The sequence below is a fragment of the Puntigrus tetrazona genome, chromosome 5 (assembly GCF_018831695.1).
Source record: "Puntigrus tetrazona isolate hp1 chromosome 5, ASM1883169v1, whole genome shotgun sequence".
Classification (NCBI taxonomy): Eukaryota; Metazoa; Chordata; class Actinopteri; order Cypriniformes; family Cyprinidae; genus Puntigrus; species Puntigrus tetrazona.
Window position 1 is genome coordinate 6,542,798 of NC_056703.1, and position 24,769 is coordinate 6,567,566.

Here is a 24,769-nt window from a genome sequence, read left to right on the forward strand (position 1 = left end):
ATAATTTTGCCTTCTGTTGTATTATAACATCAATCAAAAAAAGACATTGGAAGTATTTATTTTAAGGTCTCAGTGGATGCTTGAATATACCTACTTCACGTAAATATATTAGGTAAAAGATTTTCAGAAAACAGGAAGGTTTGGGAATCCTCGCATTACATGTAAATAAAAATAACGTAAATTAGTGCATTTTAAGGCAAACAAAATGAGTCTGCAGTCGACGCAGTGTTGAAACACTAATAAAAGCTGAAATGTTCTATTGGTCAAATGTTGTGTATCCGTCTGACTAGTGGCTGGTCTTTCTGTGTATATTCACAAAACTTAAAAGATGAAAAAGAGTCATTTATTGCTGCTGTTTGACTAATATCTAATTCTGTAATCAGCAGCACTTCATGTGTATTTACACGTATTTTCAGTGCACTTACCCGAGAAAATACTGGTAATATGAAGTTACATGGGAAAGTGTGTGTTTAGGGGAAGTTTCAGGGTGAGTACCTAGTTATTGTAATTACTACAATAAGTATATAGTACTGTATGTACATGAGGAACAGGACTGTAAAATAAAGTGTTACCATATAATCAATAGAAAGTCAGTTAAATACTTTTCATATTAAATACATCCTTACATTTTTGTAGCCATTTTCTCAAACTTAGTTTACAGAGATTACACATCATATAATATACAGAGAAGAGCTGAGAAAGAGCTGTGTTTGCAAGAAAAGAAGAACCATGTCACAACGAAACGAGCATTATTGGAGCAAACAGATGATTCTCATGCTAAGTCGAGAAAAGAGAAGAGAGCGGGATGAGAAACACTTCCATCTCTCCTTCTTTGTCTTTCCTGCAGTTGTGTCAGACTGCAGTATTATCCCCGACGGGCTTTAAAAAGCACTTTCTGTTCTGCAGAAATGGTAATGATGATTATGATGTTATGATGGCTTTAACTCTGTCTTTTTTTTTTCTTCTGTCTCTGTCTGCAGAGGATGAGTTGTAGCTATCTGCTTTGTACCATCCTGCTTTTCGTGGCCGTTCTGCTCGCAGTCACAGTGACGGGAACCATTCTTCTCATGAACCACTACCAGGCCCCGCCCATGTCGGACGGCCCCCCTCATATTAGCACAAACCAGGACGAAGCCAATGCGTTGGTGACAGTCGAGAGGGGTGATGGATCACGCATCAATATCTTCATCGACCCCAACTGCCCTGATTATAACAGTAATTTCCTGCGGCTCGAAGGCGTGCAGACGTCTTTGCTGCATTCGCTCACCGACCACGATACGGATCTCAAGTCCGTCAAAGGTCAGGATCGAGCGCTATTGGTCAACTTGGCAGAGGAAGTTGCTAAGCTGTCTGCCCACGCGGGACAGCTGAAGATGGACTATGAGTCTCTCAGAAGAGGACAAAGCAACCTGGGACAGGATCTGAATACACTGCAGACTGAACAGAGCAGACTTATACAGGTAATATGCAGAACAGCTGCATCTTCAGAGGTGCATGCATGGTCACATTTCTGAGATAAACGTACCTGGGCGCACTTTTTAGCGAGACACAAAATATCTACCAATAAGTACATATCACTGCAGTTTCCAAAATAAATGAACTCTAGAGGCAGTAAAACTCTGACGCCTTTTATTCCTTTTTAGACCAATTTACAGAGTTTCTATTAACAAAGCGTTTTTTTATATCATGTGACTTTAAAACAATATAAATATGCTGTGGGGATTTGCTGATGCTTTTTTTATGTTAGCATCACACGTATCCAGCTTTCATATCTATGGTTTTTCACAGACGGTAGGTTTGTTCGGTAGCTCACGGAGTACAGAGATGTACTTGAGAGGAGAGGAGCACTTTGAATCCCGTGTAACTACGGTTTGACAAAACAGTTCAAATCTGCATAAAAGGAAGTCGAAATAACACGGTTGCATCAACAAATGTGTTATTATATCAGTTTTGCGTTCGTTAACACTATCGGGCAGGTTAAGGATTGGATTCGGTGTAGGGCACATTGCCAACATGGTAAAGCATTAACTTTACAGTCCCTGGATATTTAACATAATAAAAACACAGCAATACGTACCTATATTAACAATAAGAATATAATAATGACAACATCTAAATGCTATTTGTAATAGTTTTTACTACTGTATTAATATTTCTTTTAAAATAATAATTTTTTATCAGTTCCGCTATAGGTGCAGTAACCCAAAAAACTGAAATTACTGTTAAAATACAGTCTCCACACGAGCAGAACTGAGCAGGTGTGACTTCAGCTCAGCAGCAGCTTTTATCAAACCATTAAACTTCTGGGAAATTGACAGAATCTATAATAAATGATGTTTCGGGGAGAATAATGCTGCGTTAACATTTGCTATGTTTCCCTGAGTCTGAACCTCAGTTCAATTGCCACCCCGCTGGTCTGTTCTCACACTTTATGCTGTTTCAAACCGTGGCTCATTTGCAAAATGCTTTTGTCATCAACGTAGGACCCATTGGAAGCTGTTTATCACCATCTCCAGCCAGTTTGAAATCTGAAAGTTAGTAATGGAGATAAATGTTTACTGAAATAGTCCTTGTGTATCGGAACGAAAGTTGCGTGTGTATCACCTATACCACGGAAAGGTTCATTTACGTTTAATGCTGACATTATTAGCAGAAATCGTGTAATGAAATCAGTGTTTTAAATATGAAATCATGTTAGAGTCGAATTTAAATGAAGTTAATTAAACTAGAGTCTTTAGACAAAAACAGCCTGGCGATAAAAATAATTTATTTATGAAGATTTGGTTGCTTTGCGTTTATCATTTTTGATTTGAATTATTTATGATATGATATAAACTATTAAAATGTTTAGGGTTGGTAGGATTTTTATTTTGTTTTTCTCATCGAGGCTGCATTTATTTGATCGCGAAATATATGTTATATATGAAATATATGTCATAGCATTTATTTCGTTGAATCATTTTAAACAATAGTGTATATGAAGTGATATATTAAATATACACCTAACCTAAGAAAAACACTGTTTAAGCCTCCTTAAATTAATTCATAGCAGTTTTTTTTATATGTCTGTGTAAGACACCTTTATTTGGTTTCACTGTCCGTGTGTCAAAGTTCCACTGTTTTTTTTATCTGCAATATATTTTGATTTATTAAGTATTTTTATTTATTTATTTATTTTTGGCGCTCCAGGGCATGTGTCAGCTTTCACATTGGCATCCTGTAACATATTGTGCTCAGACTGCATTATGCACGGTTCTAGTGTTATAGTCACATACACTGTGTTATTGCCAGCTGAGGACGTAGAAAGCTGATATGAGGACATCGATACAGTAGATGGCAACTGCTGTAGCACTTCTTTCTCTATAGACTACAGTTTCAGGGCTGGGGAACAGCAGATGCCGCCTGTTTTTCAGTGTTAAGTGAATTACCACCGAGTTAAAGCCTGACTTTAATCTGAATTACGAAGACTTAAGGTTTAGGATTAACACCATCTCTCTCTAACCACGAGTTACTGACAAGCTCCTACACACCAAATCTGTCAAACAGACACACGCACACACACGCAGGAGCATGCACACCGACAAACACACACACAGCGGGCAGGAGTGAAAGAGAGTTGTTTATCACTACCAAACACCTGTGCAACAGAGAAAAGCGTTAGCGAAATCCCCCCTGAATAGAAAATAATCCTTCGTTTTCTGATGACTTTTAGACAGCAATGGTGACCCGTGTTTGTGTGTGAGCGTGTTTGTGTGTGTGTGTGTGTGTGTAATTGTGAGGGGTCTTTCTGTTTCATACTTTTTTTGGGGGTTGAGCTTTGATACAGTTTGAATGAATAGATGGATTTATGAATTCTGGAAAGGAGCACAGAAAGCAACACTCAGCACAGGCTTGAACCGCAACTGAAGAGTGAAGAAAAAGAGGCAAAAGAGGCCGCGCGGTTACCCTAGCAACCATGTTAAAACCTGTCATCCCTAAATTTATCAAACCTTATTAATTAAGGGCACTTATACCTGTAATTACCTCCCTTTGCATGAAAAATGAAACACAGACAGTTCCCTTGTCGCAGATTGTAATGCCAGTTTAATTGTTAATTTGTGGGGAAACCAGCTCTGATAGCGCACTGAGGTAAGGTTACGGGTTACACATGATAGCATTTTAGCACATACGCTTCATGAAGCAGCGGGATATGCACACGCAGACGGAGTGTAACTCCACCTCCCCCTCAAAGAGTAAATGGCATCACCTATAAAAGTGAGAAATATTGGTGAGGAATGAATCTATTTTAGCTCTAGTGGCATTTTAGCTTCAGCTGCTTTTCTGTTTACACCCTGCCATTAAAGGAAGTAATTGTGCACTGTCAATCGACTCAGTATTACAACCATCTCACTGACATAACCCTGAAAAAGGCCTTTATCTAAAGGTTACCTCCTATGGGCTTAAGGCTGTTAAGTGCACTGGCATGTGTGTGTGTTTGCGTCATGTTCAAGTGTTTGAAGCGTCAAACCAACCATGATCTGTAGGGTTCAGTGCGCTAATAGTCACGGGTTCCAGAGAACCTCATTTGGTGCGGTGCAGTGTGTTAGTAACGGTCCTGTCGGTTTTCCTGTCCCGTGAGACACATGACAGAAACGTGTGTTTATTTGACTCCTGAATTCATAGAAATAGACATCAGGTCAAATCGATCAGTAACGTATGATTTTTTTATAAGAAATGACTTTTATTTAGCAAGGTTGCGTTAAGTTAATCAAAAGTATGGGGAAAAAAAACAATTAAAATGCTATGGAACATTCCTATTTTTTAAATACCGTTCTTCTGAACTTTATATATATATATATATATATATATATATATATATATATATATATATATATATATATATGTATATATATATATATATATATATATATATATATATATATATATATATATATATATATATATATATATATATATATATATATATATATATATATATATATATATATATATATATATATTGTTATATACATATATATATTATATATGTATATATAAAAACACACACAAAAGAGCAGAAAATTCAATTATTTGAATTAATCAGTTAATTTTTACCTGGTCTTATTTCTTCAAAAAACTGCCTAAAATCTATGGATGAGGAGCAAATATTTTTGTATGAGATAGTAGTATAGTTTATGTTCATAACTCATCGATTGCACCATGCATAGACAGTGTCCTGTTCAAACGTGTACTTTTTGTCCTTTTAAGATCACTGTACAGGACACATTGTTAAGCTGCAGGCGCGTATGGGACACTCATTCATTATGTTGAATGCGCCTCACAAACAATGAAACAAGCACAAGCTCACAGGAACGCTCACAGGTTTTCCATCTAAAATGGGTCAGATCTCTAAAGTTTATGGGTGAAAGACACACATACGCATGTCAGTGTGTGTGTTTCTTTCAATAGTCTTATTTCTAGGTAGACAAGCAATAGCAGATTCAGCTCACTGCCTCAAGCTGAAAATCACACCGTAAATCTGGCACAAAGACCTTTACAGCTCTATTGCATGTCAAGCATTTGAGCTGAAATGACAGCCAGCCTTATGGAACCTGTCTCCCAGACTGATTTTGCCTTCTCGTGGGCTACAAGGGATTTTTACTTTCAGTGGACAATAAGCAGCTCACGTCATGGGTTCAAAGCCATATATATGTCCAGGAAATGAACCAAGTCCCCTTAAGTTAAAACCATTCGACAAAGATCTACACTTGGCAAAATATTAGTTTTCTGTTGTGCTGCAGAGCTGTAATTCAGCATTTTACTGTCCAAGTACTAAACTAAATCTCCGTATAGAACAGTTTGCATACTGTAGACAATGGCTGATATGCTTTTGGGTAATGAAACCTTGCAGATTTACCTTGAGATCGTAAAGACGAAATATAGATGGGATCCATTAGAAGATAACTGACTTTGAGCACAAAAAAAGCCAGTAAGATGTTTATTTTCTGTAATCTTCATATTATAGTTTTTTGCAGTCTGTAGAAGGAAAAAAATACGGGTTGACTAAATGATGACATTTTTTCTCTAAAAACCCCAGAATGTCATAAGCTGAGATCCACCACGCTGATCTGTTTTACTGCACATGTCTGTTGCCTGCAGTCTTTTTCTGGCCAGTTGCCTTGTTAGCTCATGCTGTCTGTGTAATAGTTCTTGTTTGTGTATGTGTTGCAGCTGCTGTCCGAGAGCCAGATTAACATGGTGAAGGTTGTCAACTCTGTGAGCGATGCTCTAAATGCCATGCAGAAGGAAACTGGAGGTTTGAAGGCCAGGGTGAAGGCTGACCTGCAGAGGGCGCCAGTCAGAGGAGTCCGTCTTAAAGGCTGTGCTAATGGTAAGGCCTGTCTGATCATTTCCTTTATTTAGCACGTTTGGGGTCTTTCCACTCTGTCTGTTCGTTTGTGACACTATACACTATTTCAGAGTTTGGGGTTACACAAAAATAGTCATTTTTAAATATTCTTATTACTAGTGCTGTTAAAATCAGCGTTAATGCAGACGGTTATGCTTTTTAGTTTGACGCATTACAAATATGTAATGAAATTAACACAGAGGCAGAACAACTGCTGTTTCTGTCACTTGTTTATTCACAAGACGTCACAGAACATTACAACCACCTCAAACGGGACGGAAATGATACCGTGCAATTGCTGCAGACTGTATTATTTCACATCGGAGCACAAAATGAACTGTGCATGCAATGTGGTGGTCAGTTAAGTCACGAAGTTACCGAAAAGCCAAATGAAGCTGCCTTGAAACTGCGCACGGATGTAATATTTTACACACGAGATTCAGCTGAAGCGACAATAGGCAAAGAGAGATGCTTGTCAGATCCGTGTCATGTTCTGCAGTGGCAGCTCTTAAAGAAACAGCAGCTAAATAAACTTATAACTCAGCTGCTGTGATGTCTGTTAACCAAAGAACAAAAGAAAAAAAGAATAACTTTTGTAGCTTTGATTTAGAATTTAGAGTTTAATAACTTGAATTTCTTTATACAGTATTTCCTCTGAAGGACACAGGTAAAAATTACATTTATTTAAAGACTGTTTTAAGTTCACTTAAACTAAAAATCTATTAATATTAAAATTGATAGTTCTCAATTGTACTGTAACGTTGAATGACTATAGTTCAATATTAGGCGAAAAAACAATTTTATAAAGACATTATTATTGCGGTGATAGCAGCCTCCAATCATATTCCAGTCAAATATTAAAAATACATTTTCTTTATGTTGTCAAAAAATGAATGTAAAGATTCAATGTGGAATTATTGCAATATAAAAGTATATTTCAAAATGTAGGATTAATTGTGTTTTTTTTGTAGGATTAATTTAGGATTAATCTAATCTACAAAATGTGTAATTAATTAGTTAATGTTTTAATTGACTGACAGCACTAAATATTTCTATATCAAATATATTTTATTTATGTTATAGCTGAATTTTCAGCAGCCATAACTCTATACCTGTCATTTGATCCTTCAGAAATCATTCTAATATGCCAATTTGGTGCTCATTTCTTAATATTATTAATGTTAATGCTTATTATTTTAGAGAAAACCATGATATTCATCAAACAAAAAGAACAGCCTTTGATTTGTTGGTAACAATGTATTTGCTGTCTCTTTTAATGCACCATTGCAGAATAAAAGTATTTATTTCTCCAGACTTTTTAATGGTAGTATGCTTTCTGGTTAATTCACACGTCCCTCGCGCTTCCAAGCATCCATCCATCTTTCTATTCCTCCCAAGTAGTCCAGATTTGTGTTGACATCTTTCTCTTCCGAGAACCATTTAATTTATGTTGCACGCAACATATGTATTGATATTATTTCAATACATTACAGCGACAAGTGGCAGCGCGAAATGGTATTTTTGCTTAACGTGCTTTTGACAGCTAATGAGTAAGGAGTCAAATTAGTAGTAGCATAGTGCTGTTACTATTTCTGCTGCTCAAGGGTGATTAGTCACATGGCATTTTTTGCTCTGGTGATTGGCTTTGAAAGTTCTGTGGTCTGGCGAACAATGATTCAAATGCAGCTCGTGTAGTCTGACATCAGCTCAGAATCACAAGCACTTCGGTCCCCGGAGCAGAGGGGCTCTGATCCTCCTCTCGCTGGTTGACTCATTGATTCTCAATCCAAAGAACATCAGACAATTTCACGGAAAACTGTGTTTAAAAAGCGCACATAACTATTGTCTTCTTTCTGTGCCCCTGCTGATCTGAATTCTCATTAGATGAGTCGCTGGAAGCCGAAAGAAAGTGGCTGTGCTCAAATTGCGCTCTCGGCAGGCCTAATGTGTCTGAAAGCATTTTACCACTTTACTTTTAAGGCCTTGATGTGTCTGCTGGAGCCACAGGTGTGGATTGTAATGAACCTCAGTATGGAGCAGACACTTGTATGCAAGTGTGTGCCAGTGAAGGGGAGAGTGTTTTCTATAATCAGGGAAAAAGATCGCTCTTTTGGGAACAGAGACCAGTAAACTGAGAAGCACCAGCTGCTTTGGAAAACCCTGTGCAAAACTATCTTGGCTAACCTATAGCAATATTCCTTTGGTCATTACATTAGCCTCGGCCTAGTTTAGCCATTTGCTATCTTGTAACCATCCGGTTATCTAGCGTTTGCGGTTTTTTTGTGACTCCCTCTCTTTCTCCCTCTCTCTTTCTCTCTTTCAAGGATCCCGTCCACGGGACTGCAGTGATATATACGCTAGCGGTCAGAGAGAAGATGGCATCTACTCTGTTTTTCCCACTCATTATCCCGCCGGCTTTCAGGTCTACTGTGATATGAGCACGGACGGAGGTGGCTGGACGGTGAGTCACAGAACCAAACAATGCATATTTGCTTGTGTGAGCTTCTAGTATTGTGCACCTTCTGAAGAGTGATTCATTGGTATTGGTAATGGAAAAAGTTTGGATTTTATTTGAAATGTGAATGAAAAAGGGGTTTTGCACACACAGTAAAAGAAGGTGGGCATGTCCTGCTAATTGTTTTAGGTTGTTAGGCCATTGCCTCATATACACCTGCTTTAGGGATTGTCTCCAAAATTAAAATGTTCTTATCATTTATGCACCTTGATGGAGTTCTAGAATTGTATGACTTTTTGGTTTCACTTAATTTTACACATTCTTTTGACTATAAGTAATGATGCACCTACATATCTAAGTCTTGCTAGATTTTTAGTAGAGTATTGGTAAACTGGTAGGGTTAGAATTAGAATAAGTATATATATACATATACATATACTTACATATAAAGATACTTATAGTCAGTAGAATGTCTGTTGGGAGATCATCACAATAAAAAGTCAGCAGATATTAAGCAGACAGTCTAATAATACTGTAATGAGAGACTTGTTGGTGCCGATAAGTTGCAGATTGGTCCAATCTGAATATATTCATTCTTCACCCGAATGTATTTTCGGAAGAAGAAAACATATACAGATTTGGTACAACATGAAGTATGTAAACCAACAGAAGAAAGAAAATCAGAACATGCATGACTAAATAATTTTCCTTTTTTTACGTGAACTATCCGTTTAACAATGCATGCACAGAAAAAAGATCATTTCAAGCTGTCTGCTTTGCTTTTCCCCCCCTCTGTTTTAATCTAATTTTAAAACCCGGATTGGGGTAGGCTAAAAGCAGAAAAAAGTCAAAAGTACTTTTGATATCATATCAAATTCTATGTATCTAATCTCCAACCGCTGTCTGGTTCAGTAATGACATGTAGATGTACAGCTATTTTTATTGAAGTTCTTTACAGAATTACGTTGCTGTCGTATTTAGCTGCTTACAATGAAGAAGTATATTGTAAAAGCACTTAGCGAAATTAATGTTGATTATGTCGTTCTGATGATGAGGGTCATTGTTCTGATTCATTTGGGTCTGTAGACGGTATCACATTCTGAAGTCGTTGGTCTAGATGCGGATACGCACATCTCGCAGAACTGCAGAATATGACACATCACAAGCGTTTTGAGTATGTGAGAGCACGAAAGAGAAACAATAGGAAAGACAGTTCCTTCAGTGTGGCAGCAGCACAGATGGTTTCTCTCTGCACTGTTCCAGCAATCATTGAGTGTTCATGGGCATATTGGAGTGCACTGTATATGGAAGAGAGCAGAATCAGTGGCATCACAGAATGAGGGAGATAGAAGGAGAAAGATGTTGAGAGGAAATGGCTTGAGGCAAAAGAGGGTGCATGCAGTCTGCCAGGCTATTAGTTCTTCATAACTGTCCCACTTTCTGTTGCTCAAGAGACTGTTGCAACTAGAAAAGAAGACACCCACAGTCATAGTTTGTGGGGTTGGGGGGGGTGTTTACGTATATTGAGGGGAGACTAATGAAATGTAAAAATGAAACGATCCAAAGAGGCAAAGAACAAGAAGAGAAAATGAAGAAGTTTAGATACACCACCTTATACATTTTATTGCCCAAACAAATTGTAAGCATGTTAAACTATTTTTTAACATTGATAATAATAAGACAAGATATTTAACTACCAGATCATTTATTTTATATATATATATATATATATATATATATATATATATATATATATATATATATATATATATATATATATATAAAATATAAAACAATTGTAATATTATTTCACAGAATAGTTTTTTTAATCAAATAAATGCAGCCTTAATCTTTCTACGGTACTGATGATACATTTTCACTCATGCTATCAAACGTTTAGAGATCAATTTTGAAAGCCATTATTCAAAAATGCTTAAGCAAAAGTAAGGCATTAGTTTCGATATTGAAGATGGATTTAAAATAACGGTCCAAGGCAAATTAATTAAATTCTTTGAATTTTCAGCAGCAGAAAAATATTTTTCCGCTAGTATGAAATAAGACTATGCTAAAATGCATTTAAAATACATTTATTTATACTTCAAATCTAGTGACATATTTATTAACGTATCACTTAAGACTTTTTGGGGTTTTTTTCTATTGTACAATGCCTATTTCTTAATACTATGCCTAAAATGTGTTTTAATATCACTATTAATAAGGATAAGTACGGTCTCTCTGCAAGATATTTAACGTGTATCTGAAGTTTACTTGAAACAGTCCCACTTTAGCTCAATTAATTATACTTCAGTGTATTGTTAATTGGATTTTATCATACATTTAAACACAAAAATATTTTTTCCAATGTAGCACATGTTATATATATTTTCAGTATACACAAAAAATGTATTTCAAATACATTTAAGTAGCCTATATTTTTTTTCGCTTGGGTCTCTCAACTAATAATGACCTTTATTTCTGTTCACAGCTTTCGTTTATAGTAATTGTGAATACATTTTATGTCTAGTTAACCGCGTGTGTATGCGGATATGAGCCATAATTGCGGGCTTGATCTGCCGCTTTTATTCCAGTACTATCATTTGCGATGTTGAGTACAAAAATGGGTCATCCTTTTTTACCGCTTTAAGCTTAAACAGCCCTCCAAAACACGCACTGCCTTCCTATTACAGACTGCACATACACAGTCACTACCCAGAAAATTTTTGGATGAATTCCACCCACTCAGATCCATTTTTTTGGGATGTCTAGTAATTGATTGCATCTGTTCGTAAAGTCATGCACTGTCCAGATGACGTAGCTTACAGTGAAGCGTACCACCGCTACAACAAATTGAAACTGAAATGGAAGAATTTATAGACTGAGCCACTTTGAGCCTGTGCCGTGACCTACAGCTTTGCTTTAATATCAAAATGAGACCTCTCAATCCTCTCGTTCTTTACTACGCATTTTCTGCCCTCGTCCTTTTGTTGCCTCTTGTTTTCATTTCGGCAGGGAGCATGACAGAAAAGAGAGAACATTTCTTTCTGCCAGACACCGTGAGCTCCTATAAATAGGAATGACACTTTTTTCCTCAGCATTAATGCTAAACAGAGAGAGAGAGAGAGAGAGAGAGAGAGAGAGAGAGAGAGAGAGAGAAGGGTGAGAGATGCAGGTAAAAAGGTACCTATTTCTTTGGGTAAAACAAAGCAGAGATGGAAGAAAAGTTTTAGGGAAAAAATGATTTACATTGTTTATAGCATTACAAATAATGTTATAATAAAATAACATTAATGTTATAATAAAAATAAATAAATAAAGGCGATATTCATCCATAAGTAGTGCTATGCTCTCGGTTGAGGATATTGTGAATATAAAAAGTAAAAAATAAAAAGACATGAATGAACGTGTACAGGCAAAAACAATCAAATTAAAAATTACCAATACATTTTTAGTTTACATTTTTTTCTACCACATTTTGTATAGGCTAAAGATAATTCTTAACTATGTTATTACAGACATCTCATTGCATATTAACATGTAATAAAAAAAGAATAATGGGAGTAATAATTGACTAGATTTTCATAACTATATTTAATATTTTATAGAATACTGAAATGTATTTTTTTCTTATTCATTCGTCTCCCAAAACGCGTAACAAACATGCTTTTAGTCCCGTATGAAATCATCATCCTGTTTTGTGACAGAAAGTTATATTTTGATTTGAAACCTCGTAACATTTATCAAGATTTAAATGATTACAGAATATTCTCATATTGTCACTAAATTAACTTCAGCCATGTTTGAAGACCAAAGAGGGAGGAGTGGTCATGCCTAATCATTTTGTATCTCTGAAAAGCCTGAATATGCTCTGCACACGACATAGCACTTGATATAGTCTCGGGGAAATTCACTCGAATATAATGTCCTCATATGAGAATGCAGGTTAATTGGTAATGACAATTGCACGGCCACACACTAGAAGAACAGAAGTGTCAGTCAAGAAAGATGTTTCACATCTTCTCTTTTGATTTAATCTTGCATTACAGGCTCATTCCGTGTGGCTCTGTTCGGTTCTCCCTCTGTTACCCTTTCTCTCATACACACATGCAACCACACACCCATGCATTCATGCATGCCCAAAATCCACATTATCACCTGTGGTGGCGATATTCTGTATTCCGCTCCTGACCCGCGCTCTGCCCCGAGATAATGTATTCCACTATTATTATTTTATCTGCTAAAAGGAGAGGACTAAAAATGAGCACTCTATAAATCATTTATGGGAGCAGATCTATTAGAGTGCTACGTGATCCGGCATTATCAAATGGTGCTTTTATCAAAAGTACCCACAACTCCTCTCTGAAATATTAAAAAAGCACTAAGACCTGAAATGTAAAAGTTTTAGATTGAAACTCAATTTGTGGACTGGACGGGGAGGGGGTCAGCTTGTTTTTCTTCTCTTTCTGGAAAAAATGGTTTCCAATGTCTGACTGTTTCTTATTGCTCATTCATGTTTCATAGCTCGGTTGTGCATTTCCAAATGTGTGTTTTTAAATAATTGCGCAGGACCGAGGCTGTGGCACAGGTTTGTAGCTATGTTCGGATAAAGTAAGCCTCTATTTTGGTAACACGCTACGCGGTGCAGGATTTATGTTAAACGATTAAGTTTTGCGATGAAATGAGGGGCTGGAATTCTGGACAAAGAGAAATTGAGACATATGGACATAGAAAATAAAGTATAGCGGGAGGGAAATGTCAGACCATTGATTTATTGTATTATTTTTAACTGGAAAAGATTGTGCGGACTTGACCTTTTGGAAATGGCCATCTTTAATGGTAGATATGTTTGTATGTGTAGTGTAAGCTGTTAAATGAAGCGTTTTCTCCTGCTTTCGAGTACACAAATAAAAAAACACCCCTCCGAGAAAGAAAATCAAGCAAGGAAATTCGCGATAATGTTTTGTTTGTAAATATTAGTGAATGTATTAATCACCATGAACAAACAATGAACAGTATTGTTTACTTTTTTTAATGTACAGCCAGTTTAAATATTGTTAATATATATTAATAAATATTTTAATAAATAGTTTTTAATTTTGCCTACCTTTTTATTTTAAATTATTATTGTTATTATTGTTATTATTAATTTACAGCATTTACTGATCTTAATATATATATATATATATATATATATATAAAAAAATTAACACTAGGATTAATTAAAATGTAATGAATTGTAAACATTCATGTTAACTATATTGTTATCTTTATTTAATTTAGCTTAATATGCAAAATTAACAATGCATATAAAAATTATTTATTATTAACGAAAAATTAAACATACATATCAATTGTATGCTACACAGTAGGGCTTGGCGATAAATTGTAGGAGAAACACTATTCGCAACGATACAGTCTGAAGACTTTTTAAGACAGCATATACAACCAATACATACATGCATAATAAAAAAAACAACTTTTTAAATTTTTTTTTATTTTATGTATTTATAATTTACAAAAATAGCATATTGTTCAGTCATAGTCTAATTAGATCATAATGCATCATTTAAAGTTAACTTAATTCTTACTATTAAAATATGCAAATGTATTTGTGCATGTAGAAATGACCATTAATCAAGGCCACTTTAATTATTGCGTTAACTAACATTAATGCAACCGGCCTCAAAGTACAGTGTTACTGAATCAGGTTACACCAAACATTCTCTCACACGCACGTTTTCTGTCTTGCTGTGAGATATCCGTGGTAATGATGACCAATGACAGTCTCCAAATCTTCAGATTAAACATCAAACGTGATTCAGTCTCTCTCAATTGATCACTCCATGCTAATCCAGTAATTCCCCTGTCCAGAGCAGGAAAAGAAAGACGGTTAAGGAGAACAGAGGGAAAGAGATAACTGGTAAGAATCAAGGACAGAGGAAAAAGAGGAACGCTCAAAGAAAGGAGTGAGGCTGAGAACAAAAGAGTGGCTTTTAAGACCCAGCTTCATAAGTGTGCTGAAGCAGCATATGTTCCCATCCCTGCCGGCTGCGTTCTCACACCTCCCTGTGAATGTGATCGTGTCAGAGAAACATTAAGCCGTATCTCTACAGCCATCATTTCCTTGCTGCATTCATTCATTCTCCTTTTGCATCCGTCTGGATCTCTCTCTCGCCTTCGTACCGTAGCGTGAGTTGTTAGTGGTGATGACTACTGCCATCCTGATTAAAACCAGACATCTGTTTTGAGTGTCTTGTCGGGAACGGGATCTTGCCCTCGTGATGCAATCAGCCTCCCTGCCAAACGCAGATTAAACCGATCACGGCGTGGTGTGTGGAAACCCGGAAAGCTGGTTCAGGCTTATCCGCTCATGTTTTGGTATGTCGAGGTCTCCATACACTTATAATGATGTAGGGGATAATGTACGGTCAGGTGTGATCATCTGGAAATAAACCCCGGCAGGGGGATCAGGGGGATTATTTCACAATAACGGCCAACTAATTACAAGCCAGGGGCATCATGCACTTTTGTTTTTAGTCCTGGCTCGCTCAGTGACATTTCAAACCTATCTGGTTATTCATTTTAATTCTGCCTCTTCACATTCAAATTTAAATTGCATATTTGCATCATCTATGCATCTATGTAATTCCAATTCAGGAACTAAATTAAAAGGCACACCTATTTCACAACCCTGTTAGCTACATTAAGCCCTTAAATGATCGATTGACTAACTTGAGAACATTGTGGCTGCAATGCAAAAATGAGCACCAATCAGAGCCGGTCCAAGGCATAATCGAAGGAAGTGGCTGCTTAGAACCTCGAGGCCATCAGAGGGCCGCCAAAGAGTAGCCTACATGAAATGACATTTTATTTTATTTATTTAATTTGTGATATAGTATGTTGATGGGCAATGGTAAATATACGAAATCTGTAAAAATGTAATTTTATTTTTTCCACTTAGGGCCGCATCTATTTTTCTGAGCTTGTTTTTCTCAGCTCCAACCAAAGCGCGGCGCATCAAAGGGTTAAATCAGTCGCGTGTTTAGGGTGGAGGGCCATCGTTAGCTAACTATGGTCGTTCTCGTTATTTCCATTAAACTCTATTGATACAGAGCTTGCGACCATAGTTGCTTTTGGGAAACAAACCCATGCTGAGTGTAAATTAACACCTAAGACCTGAAGTTCGCAACTGTTACAATAAAAAAAATCACAGAAGAGTAAAAACATACCATGCAAACAATAGTATGATGTAAGCAACATTACAACACATTTGTATGAATAATAAGCTTTGACAATAAATATTGGCGGCACTGAGGGGCCCCCCAAAAAAATTCCCGCTTAGGGCCTTAAAAGGCTCACGCTGGCCCTGGCACCAATAACTATTTCTCTCTTTTTATGTTAATATTGGCCATGTTGTAAGAATTTGTTGTATAAGATACGGCATCATTATATTAAGATGAGGGAATTAATTAGTATGTTGAATTATGTTTGAAAAAAAAATAGGGAACAAATTGTGGCACACAGCTGTGGGAAGAAATTCTTAATTTGTGACCATGAGATCTATTTTAATTCTTTTTTACATCGCTTGTTTCTTGTCCTCATTTCATGCGCGCTGCTTTGAACTTGACAGATCCCCGCGCGTGACACTTTTGCCACAAGCGTACATTTAAAAAAGTATTTCTGCATTTTCTGGTTGTCAAGTGTTTGCAGCAAATATTTTTAGCATCCTTTTTTTCCCCCTAAATGCCACTTGTGACATTTCTTTCTAATGCAATATAACGAGTGTAGCATAAACGCTTTTTGGGGGGGGGGGCAAGGCCGGTCAGTTCCACGTCCACTTCTGCTGTAGTCAGTGTAGGTTTAAACCAATCAAATGCAGCGAGAGCTTAAGCAGCTGTCTGTTAAGTTCCTTCTGCTGACAATATCGTGGCAGTTTAAATGCTCACAAAGCTGTGTTTGGAGACACGTGCATTGACTGTACCATTGACAGATTGACAGACACATTGATCTCTTAATGACCACAAGCCGTCCAAGTCCTGAGAGAGGAACACCGGCCACGCTATTACACCTCCCCCACATGCATGCTTCTTGCTCATTGTGCAAGTGAACGGCAATAGAGATGCCTTGTGTTTCTCTGCTGTCACCCAAGGGTTCTTTGTCACTTGTTTAAGTACTCTGCAGTGAAGCTTTGTAAGACTCCGGTTCCTAGGGAGAGAAGCAGCAGCGCTGAATATGTTTTATCTCTAATCTTGCTGGCAGTAGGCTGATGAAGTCTGTAGACATCAGTTTGTAATCCAGTGTCAAAGACATCAATAAATCAAAAAGCCTCGTGCCTACTTTTGATTAGCCATTTGCTCTTGAACTTGAGGTAAAATCTACACACACCTTTTTAAGAGGACAATATGATTAGATTCAACTGTAATAAAAAGAATGCATTTTTCAACCAAAAAAAAGAGAGTTAGAGTTTCCCGGTAATACTGAATGTTTTAATGTCACTTAGACATCAAATAAACATCAAATCAAGTGGCATCTGTTAAACAAATTTAGTCAGAAAAATGTTTTTTCAGAGACATTTTTAAAATAATTTTTTAACCTGATTTTTAAATTCACGTCTACTAGCAGAGTAGAAATAGGTAACCGATAGTTTATCACATTGAGAAGGATTTATTCCCATTTGGTGAGCAGAAAGCGCCCATAAAAATGTTTTGTTTTAAATTTGAACGATGTATCTATTGGTTCAACCTTGTGCTGCACAAATCTAGAGAGCCTAGAATGTTGCACATTATTCACCCTGCAGCTGTGCGAAATGGGAAATAAATGCACACACACACTATTTATTTCAACCAAGGGAATAATTTGAGAACCCAGGTCTTACTAATAATTCAAGTCTTAGTTATAAATAATAAGTTTTGTATTGATTTTGTTTTGTATTATGTTGTATTAGGAATACAAAGTGAATGCAAGATGCTCACAATTCAAGTGAAACTGATTACTGGTCTACAATAACTGTGAAGATAAGTTACGTAGACAGATGAAAGTGTGAGGAATTCAAGATGAACGAATAGTTAAACTGCTAAAAAGTGACTGTACTTTTATATTACTGACAGCCGATTAAAAATAGAGCCCATATTTCATATTTTTATTAAAGACAGGCGAATCTCTAGGCTAAATGTAAGACCAGGAAAATTCACAAAAGCGTTCCCAGCTATTACTGAAAACTAAATAATAATTCACCTTACACAAATTATAATTTTAACCGTGAAGTCACAATGTGGGTCTACTGAATATTTAACGAAGGGAATAAACTCAGATCTTTAATAATGCAGGCTTAATTTTTCATTTTTATTCTCTGAGGAACGTAAAAGCCATAACCCAAGTGACACATCAAATGTCAAGTAGCACTTCAAGAACGGACCTGCTATAAGCAAACACAACAGAGCTCTCTTTGAGTGAGGACAAATCATTTTCGCTTTTTTTATCGCATGCAGAAAAAAAATGATATTGATTTCATAAAGGCTCTGTACTGGGAGCACAGAGCAGACGCCACCACAGCGATGCCCTCAGCTGCTATAATCCTTCGGTGGGGACTTTAATTAAAAGAGAATTTTAATTAGTCCGGTCGGCAGCGACTGACATTTTGGGTGCAGTTTGTCATTTGTGGTGAAATGGCACAGTCATGACACAAAGACCACAGGGCGAGATTCACAGATCACTGCACTGTAAGGGTTTCGGATCAATTACTGTAAACACCAGGGTGTCAGGAGGCTAATATTATATGAGGTGACATCAAGTCTTTTAATTGTGTGAATGACATGAATCGGCTCATTAAGTCTTCCTGTCACACTTTTCCCAATCTGAATAATAGATACAGACTATAAACGGACATTTTTTTTCTCATATTTTTAGAGTGAATTATAATTAATAGCTGTATGTGAAATTGCATTTATTTGCATGCAGTTGTAGGATGATATCATCTTTAATATCATAACGTTTTAAATAATTGTGAGCCGTTTTGTGCACATTATTATTAATGCAAATCTTTCGAGCTCTGAAAGAGGATAAGGATAGGAAGCGTTCTTTATGATAAACAGAATTCAGTTTACATAGACTACATCAAATATGGCAACACAAACCTCAAAATAATAGCATATTATAATAACGATTAAGCACAGTGACATCTGAGGTATATTATAAGTGTATGTATCTGTGTATTAGTCATTGTTTAATTTTAAACTGGGAGTCAATTAAATTTTCACTTGTATTTTGACCTGTTCATGTTCAAATAGTAAAAGATTTTATACTAGTATAACACTCAAGCCTTTTGGAACATTTTTGGAGCTTGAATGTTTTGATTTCTTTTGATTTCTCTGTAGAGACAAAAACATTTTCTTAAAATGTATTTTTTTTTAGTTCCACGTTAAGCGTTTGACAGTTTCAGGTAACAGACCTTTTAGGTAAACTTTGTACTTTACACAAAAAAAATTATTTTACCTACATATGCTGGAGAGATATTGCTTCATCCCTGAAAGCTGTTAGGTGACAGGGACATTGAGAAAGGGGTCGACAAATTCTGATTTCACCTTTAATGCTCCCCCTCTCTCTCTGTCTGATTCTTTGCTTCTGCTGACACTGTTGTTAGACAGTGATGGTCAATGCCCCTTTGACCTTCACTACTAGCCTGCCTTAAATCTTTGGAAAAAAGGCAAGATAACACCCAGACATGATTGTATGTGTGTGTGGATGCATGTGTAATTTCAACCTTGACAGTGGTGTCTGACTGGGTTCCGTGCATGCAGGGTTGATCTCCCAGGAGCCTCTAGGGCAGCTACGGGGCGGGACTGAAGCGAGAGAGAGTGAAACCTTTAAGATGACTGACAGCTGTCAACCTGTACTGGATCGACCTCTCTTCTCTTCCAAATTTCAACAGAAAACAAAGTCCACCTGCTAATGAACTCAACGGACCACACGCATAAACCTGTGACTTCAGTGATTAGGTTGTCATTCGCATCCATATTTGACATCATTTAGACAGACTCCACAGAAACAGTTTTCCAGACTTTTACGGAGTAATTAATGCAGAGTACACTGCAAATTAGCTGGTAAAAGGCTTTAAACTTCTTCAATACATCAATCAAATTAAAGTAATTATCAGTTTTGCAAACATGCCATTTATCCAGAGGGATTATAGATAACGCAGAAGAACAAACACAGACCCCTGAGTGTTGTTTCTAATTACCATATTGCACTGAATGCCCTTCTGCGCCATAAAAAAAACACATAAAATCTCACACAGACGCAATCAAAGCCAGTGTCAGCGACTTTGACAGACTCATAATGGGCTGGCACATTTGATGTCTTTTATTCCGTGCACGTCCACTATTGCACTTTCTTAAGACGCCTTGTCTATATTTGCTGAAAGTTATACTCTAAATTCAACTGCCCTGCTCCTCTGCTTGCTGTACACTGGGAAAATGCTTTTGACCTTCACTGTAAACATATTTTTGTCCGTAAATAACCTTTAAACCAACCGTTCACATTTAGCGTTTGTGTTAACGCTGGTTTTTAGGTGTTTAAAACATCTTGGCAGCAATTTCATATGATGTTAGGGGTTTGTTAGGGGTACACTTTAATGTAGTGTTGTTTAGTAGAAATTTTGGTTCAATATAAGATGTTGTAGGGGTGTCCCTGACTAAAGTTGCAGGTTGGTCTCTTGAAGCATCGTGGAGACATTGCCACGGTTCTTCTGAATTTAGTCTGTCTCAGTTTCTTCATGTCATTCCAGACAGACTGATGATGATGATGATGATGATGATGATGATGATGATGAGATCAGATCTCTGTGTAGAGCACTGGCTTTCAGACTCCTTGTGCATACAAAAAATTCCCAGGACTATTACAATTATTGGTGAAATTAATATTTGGAAATGTAAATGATATTTCTTAATAACACATTACAGGTGGTGGCTCATCCCAGCTTAATACCAAAGACTAGTTTGGGACTGATATTTAATTAATAGCCTGAATTACCTTAAAGCAAAGGTCGGCAAGTAAGTTTGGCAAAATTTTTCGCCACTAGATGGTGGCCCAAAAGATAATTTAAGGAATTAATTTATGAAAACTCGATGAAAGTCAATGAAAACGACTGTAGTGTCTTTTGTAACTGGTAGTGAGCTGTAACTCTGTGTTAAATCCTGTAGTAGGACAGTCATTAAAAAAAAGCCACATTTGTGTGGTGGTGTAAAGGTTTTAAATTAATAAAGCAGAGTAGTGACACGTAGCCTGGCAAGTATGTTCATTTATCAACTTGCAACACAACCTGCCTTGCTAAAACACACATATGTGGGAGATGCATTCGATGAAAATAACTAAAAGAAATAAAAGAAAACCTGAACAAGCCTATTAATGGCATCCCATTAAACATTGGTCCAACGGCAACCTTTTGTCCATGGCTAAAAATAGTCGCAGTAGAACGACATAAATATACAAAAATATGTAACACGTAAAAATATGTAATTTCCTAAAAATGCATTCGGATACGTTTGTACGTGTCTACAGTTCTCTGTGGTTGCACGTAAAGTTACTTTGACATTTAGCTGCGTATAGTTCAGTATATATATCCTGTTGTCTTTTGGTTGTGAGAGGACATCCAGCAAGTCCACTCACCATTCGTCATCAAAAGTAGGTGATACTGCACATGTGTCGAGCTTGTTCGTCCGCACTCATCCGTATATGCATACAATTCTGTAAACCACTGGTTTAAAAAATTAAAAAAATGCAAAAAAGAAGTGAACTGTAAGTGGCACTGTACAGTATGTGTGCACAAATGGATTACGAACTCCGTAAGTTCTACTCTTTGAGTCACTCTTTATTAGCTCAAGATATCATACTCAATTAAATTATATTATTCTTAAGATCACAGTGCTGAGCTGTTCCATCATTATGTTTGTTCAGGTCTCATATCAGTCTCTTCTGAGAGAGTTCACCGTTATTATGGATTTATTCTGAGTAAGAGCACTACAATCATGCAGTAGGCCTATTTTATTCAAAAGCACGTAAGCTCACATACATACATCATAAGCCCTATTTGTACAGTGACTGTTTCTCTTGTGGACTTCTGCAAAAATAAATTGAAATGTCACCTCAGTGATACAACTCGTGGATTCAGATATGTTTAATAATATCATATTAATTAACTGATTATTTACATCTCCTGTTTAAAAAAAAAGAAAGTAAAATGGTTTTATGTTGTGCATTTCTCAAAATGATGGATGTCATTAAAATATGTAGAGTAGGTAAAAAATAATGACACATTTTGATTCTTTATGTGCTGTTCTTCTCATTCTTGATTTTGTTTTTTACAGCTCCATCTCAGTGTAGTAGATCGGTTATGAAATATTGTTCTTGTAAATTCTTTCCAGCACATCAATTAGTTTTTTCAGTGATAAAATAAATATGCGCGCAAATTAGAGAGGTAATTTGTGGTGTTCGTCAGTGGTCAAAAAGTATTTAAATACAGAATTTTAAATTTGGGTGGTGAGAGAAAGCACAGATATTCTGGATTGACAGCAATAAAATCAAACTAACCCCTGTGAATGTTGCAAATCACATTCATGAGAAACAATTACTGTGTGAATCAAATACAGTAGGAACATAATAGATCTTCAGATGTTAAAAAAGCATTAAAGCAGAAACTCTTAAAAAAGCTGTGCTACAACAGGGAAACGTTGTCTCATGAATAATGAAAAATTCCACGTTTGGTGGTGAACGAGTTAATCATTATTTTGTTTCTGCTGTTTGTCAGGTAATCCAGCGGAGGGAGGATGGGTCTGTGAACTTCTTCAGGGAGTGGGACTCCTACAGGGAAGGATTTGGCAAAATCACTGGAGAGTACTGGCTCGGTAAGTTCTGTGTTTGTGTTTGTGACATAGAGGAAGCCTGTGAGCATAAACTGTGATTTTTTAAATTATCAGTGTAAAAAGCTGCCAACACCTGCGCAGCTGCTCAACCACAGACACCCAGACAGTTTTATCCTTTACTAGGTGTTTCTACACATCTGTATAGATTCATCTGTATATATATATATATATACTGTGATATATAGATTGTAAATATATATATTAGGGATGCACCGTAATTTGGCCGCCAAAAATTATATGGCTGAAAAGAGAAAAAAAGCTGAAAATATGCTATATTATATACGGTGCGCCCTCCCTGTGCATCTGGTCGTATAGTAGCCGTACCGCTCATGGGCAAAGTCTGCTCAAATAACAAAGCGCACAAAGCAGAGACCGCATATTCTTTGTAGTGTACTTGTTCCTGTTTGCTATAGCGCTACTGTGCTGCAACATGCTGTGGTGCAGCTGACGCTACCTACTTGTGACAGTTGCTTTCTGTTGCATGGAAATGAATAAAAAAACAATACATTTATTACAATATTTCTTAATCTGTTTTAGTGTCCTAATCTTTGCTACCCCATTTCCAATTCAGGAAGCAATTTCCAAATGCATCCCACAGACCTTTCAGACCTGCAGAGAGCCATACAGTCAACAGATCTGTCAGGGTTGATTGTGCTAAAAACGGCTGATTGTGCATCCACCCTCGAACGCATTTATTTGTTGGTCCAACCTCGAAACCGAAAAGCACCGATCTCGAGTGCTAAACATCTATCTCCACATGATCAGTGGATGAGAAGCAGCAACTCGTTCCATCTGCTTTTCTTCCACTCCATGTAGCAAGCAGGAATCAAATCAACAAGAAAGCCCAAATTGCCATGTTTACCATTTTTGCGAGCCAGAATGGCTTTTGACAGCCAAAGCGCTATAATCAAGCTCTTAACCTGCAGAGAGGTTTAAACTAGAATCATTATTGTGTGTGTTGGTCTGCGTGAGTGTTTTTGTTTCTGTGTTCACTTAATGAGATGAGCAGTGGCGACTGGATTGTTGTTCTCTGCTAAGATACACACACACACAGAGAGAGAGAGGATGTTCTGTATAGGGAATTTAAAGGACGCAACTCTCTTTCACACGCACGGTGTGTGAGGTCATAAATTGGCGCAACGGATGCAGGATGACAGATGGATGTGGCATCAGTCAGGCCCATGGGAGCATAGATGAAGATACAGTTGTTTCTAATGCTGCCACCCCTCTTCTGCTGGTGTGGCCAAGTGAGGCACTTGCGCTCCAGGGCATACTTATACATGGAAATAAATTCTGATTGTGTTAAGTAGATTATCATCAAAGAGACATACAGTTTGGTTTAGTCAAGTGTGAACTTACAGACCTTGTTTCTCTGCACAAAATCTTTATTAGCTGCGTTGGAGAAGGCAGTCAATGCGGTTTCTATAGTGTCCTGTTCCGCTTATTCCCCATAGGCTAAGAGAGGGACAGGAGTAGCAAGCCATATTATAGTGTCCATAGTGGCCGTGTAAAGCTTCTCACACTTATGGACATTGTTTTTACCCTTGGGATTCAGATAAAGCTTACATCATGTTCCTTTTAACCAGTCAAATTCCCTCATGACTCAATTTTTCTTTCTTATCCTTGACCCTACGTGCCATCAAACACATCCACTGAAGGCTCATGGGAGTTATGGTGATGGCAGAGGCTGCTCATGTTGGTTGAAATAGGGCTAGTTTTATGATATAGAGTGGATGAGTTTTGAAAAACAGAGCTTCCCCTTCCATTTCTGTCTAGGGCTGCAATCTGTGCCAAAACAGAAAACAGCTTTGGCTCAAAAAGTACAGGTCTACCAATATTTTAGGAGCTGACTTATATTTATTTATTTTTGGCAGCAGGCACACCTTTAGGATTGGAGTTAAGTGTCTGCCGCTTGTTGCTTAGCAGTACCTCCACTGCACTGTTTTTATGCAAAGTCCGATAAGCAGGAGTCATGGACCTCCTTTCATGTACCTGCGTTACGTTATCTGACCA

At 37.0% G+C, this 24,769-nt stretch overlaps 1 protein-coding gene across 2 annotated transcripts in view; it reads left to right on the forward strand.

Annotated features, from left to right (window-relative positions):
- fibcd1b (fibrinogen C domain containing 1b) overlaps positions 1-24,769 on the forward strand; it is a 69,045-nt gene that overhangs the window by 20,262 nt on the left and 24,014 nt on the right. For both annotated transcript variants that reach the window (XM_043238155.1, XM_043238156.1), the window contains 4 exons: positions 981-1,460; positions 6,211-6,370; positions 8,713-8,849; positions 22,642-22,738. In XM_043238155.1, the coding sequence (XP_043094090.1) occupies positions 981-1,460; positions 6,211-6,370; positions 8,713-8,849; positions 22,642-22,738 (874 nt within the window). The remainder of the gene's footprint in view (positions 1-980; positions 1,461-6,210; positions 6,371-8,712; positions 8,850-22,641; positions 22,739-24,769) is intronic.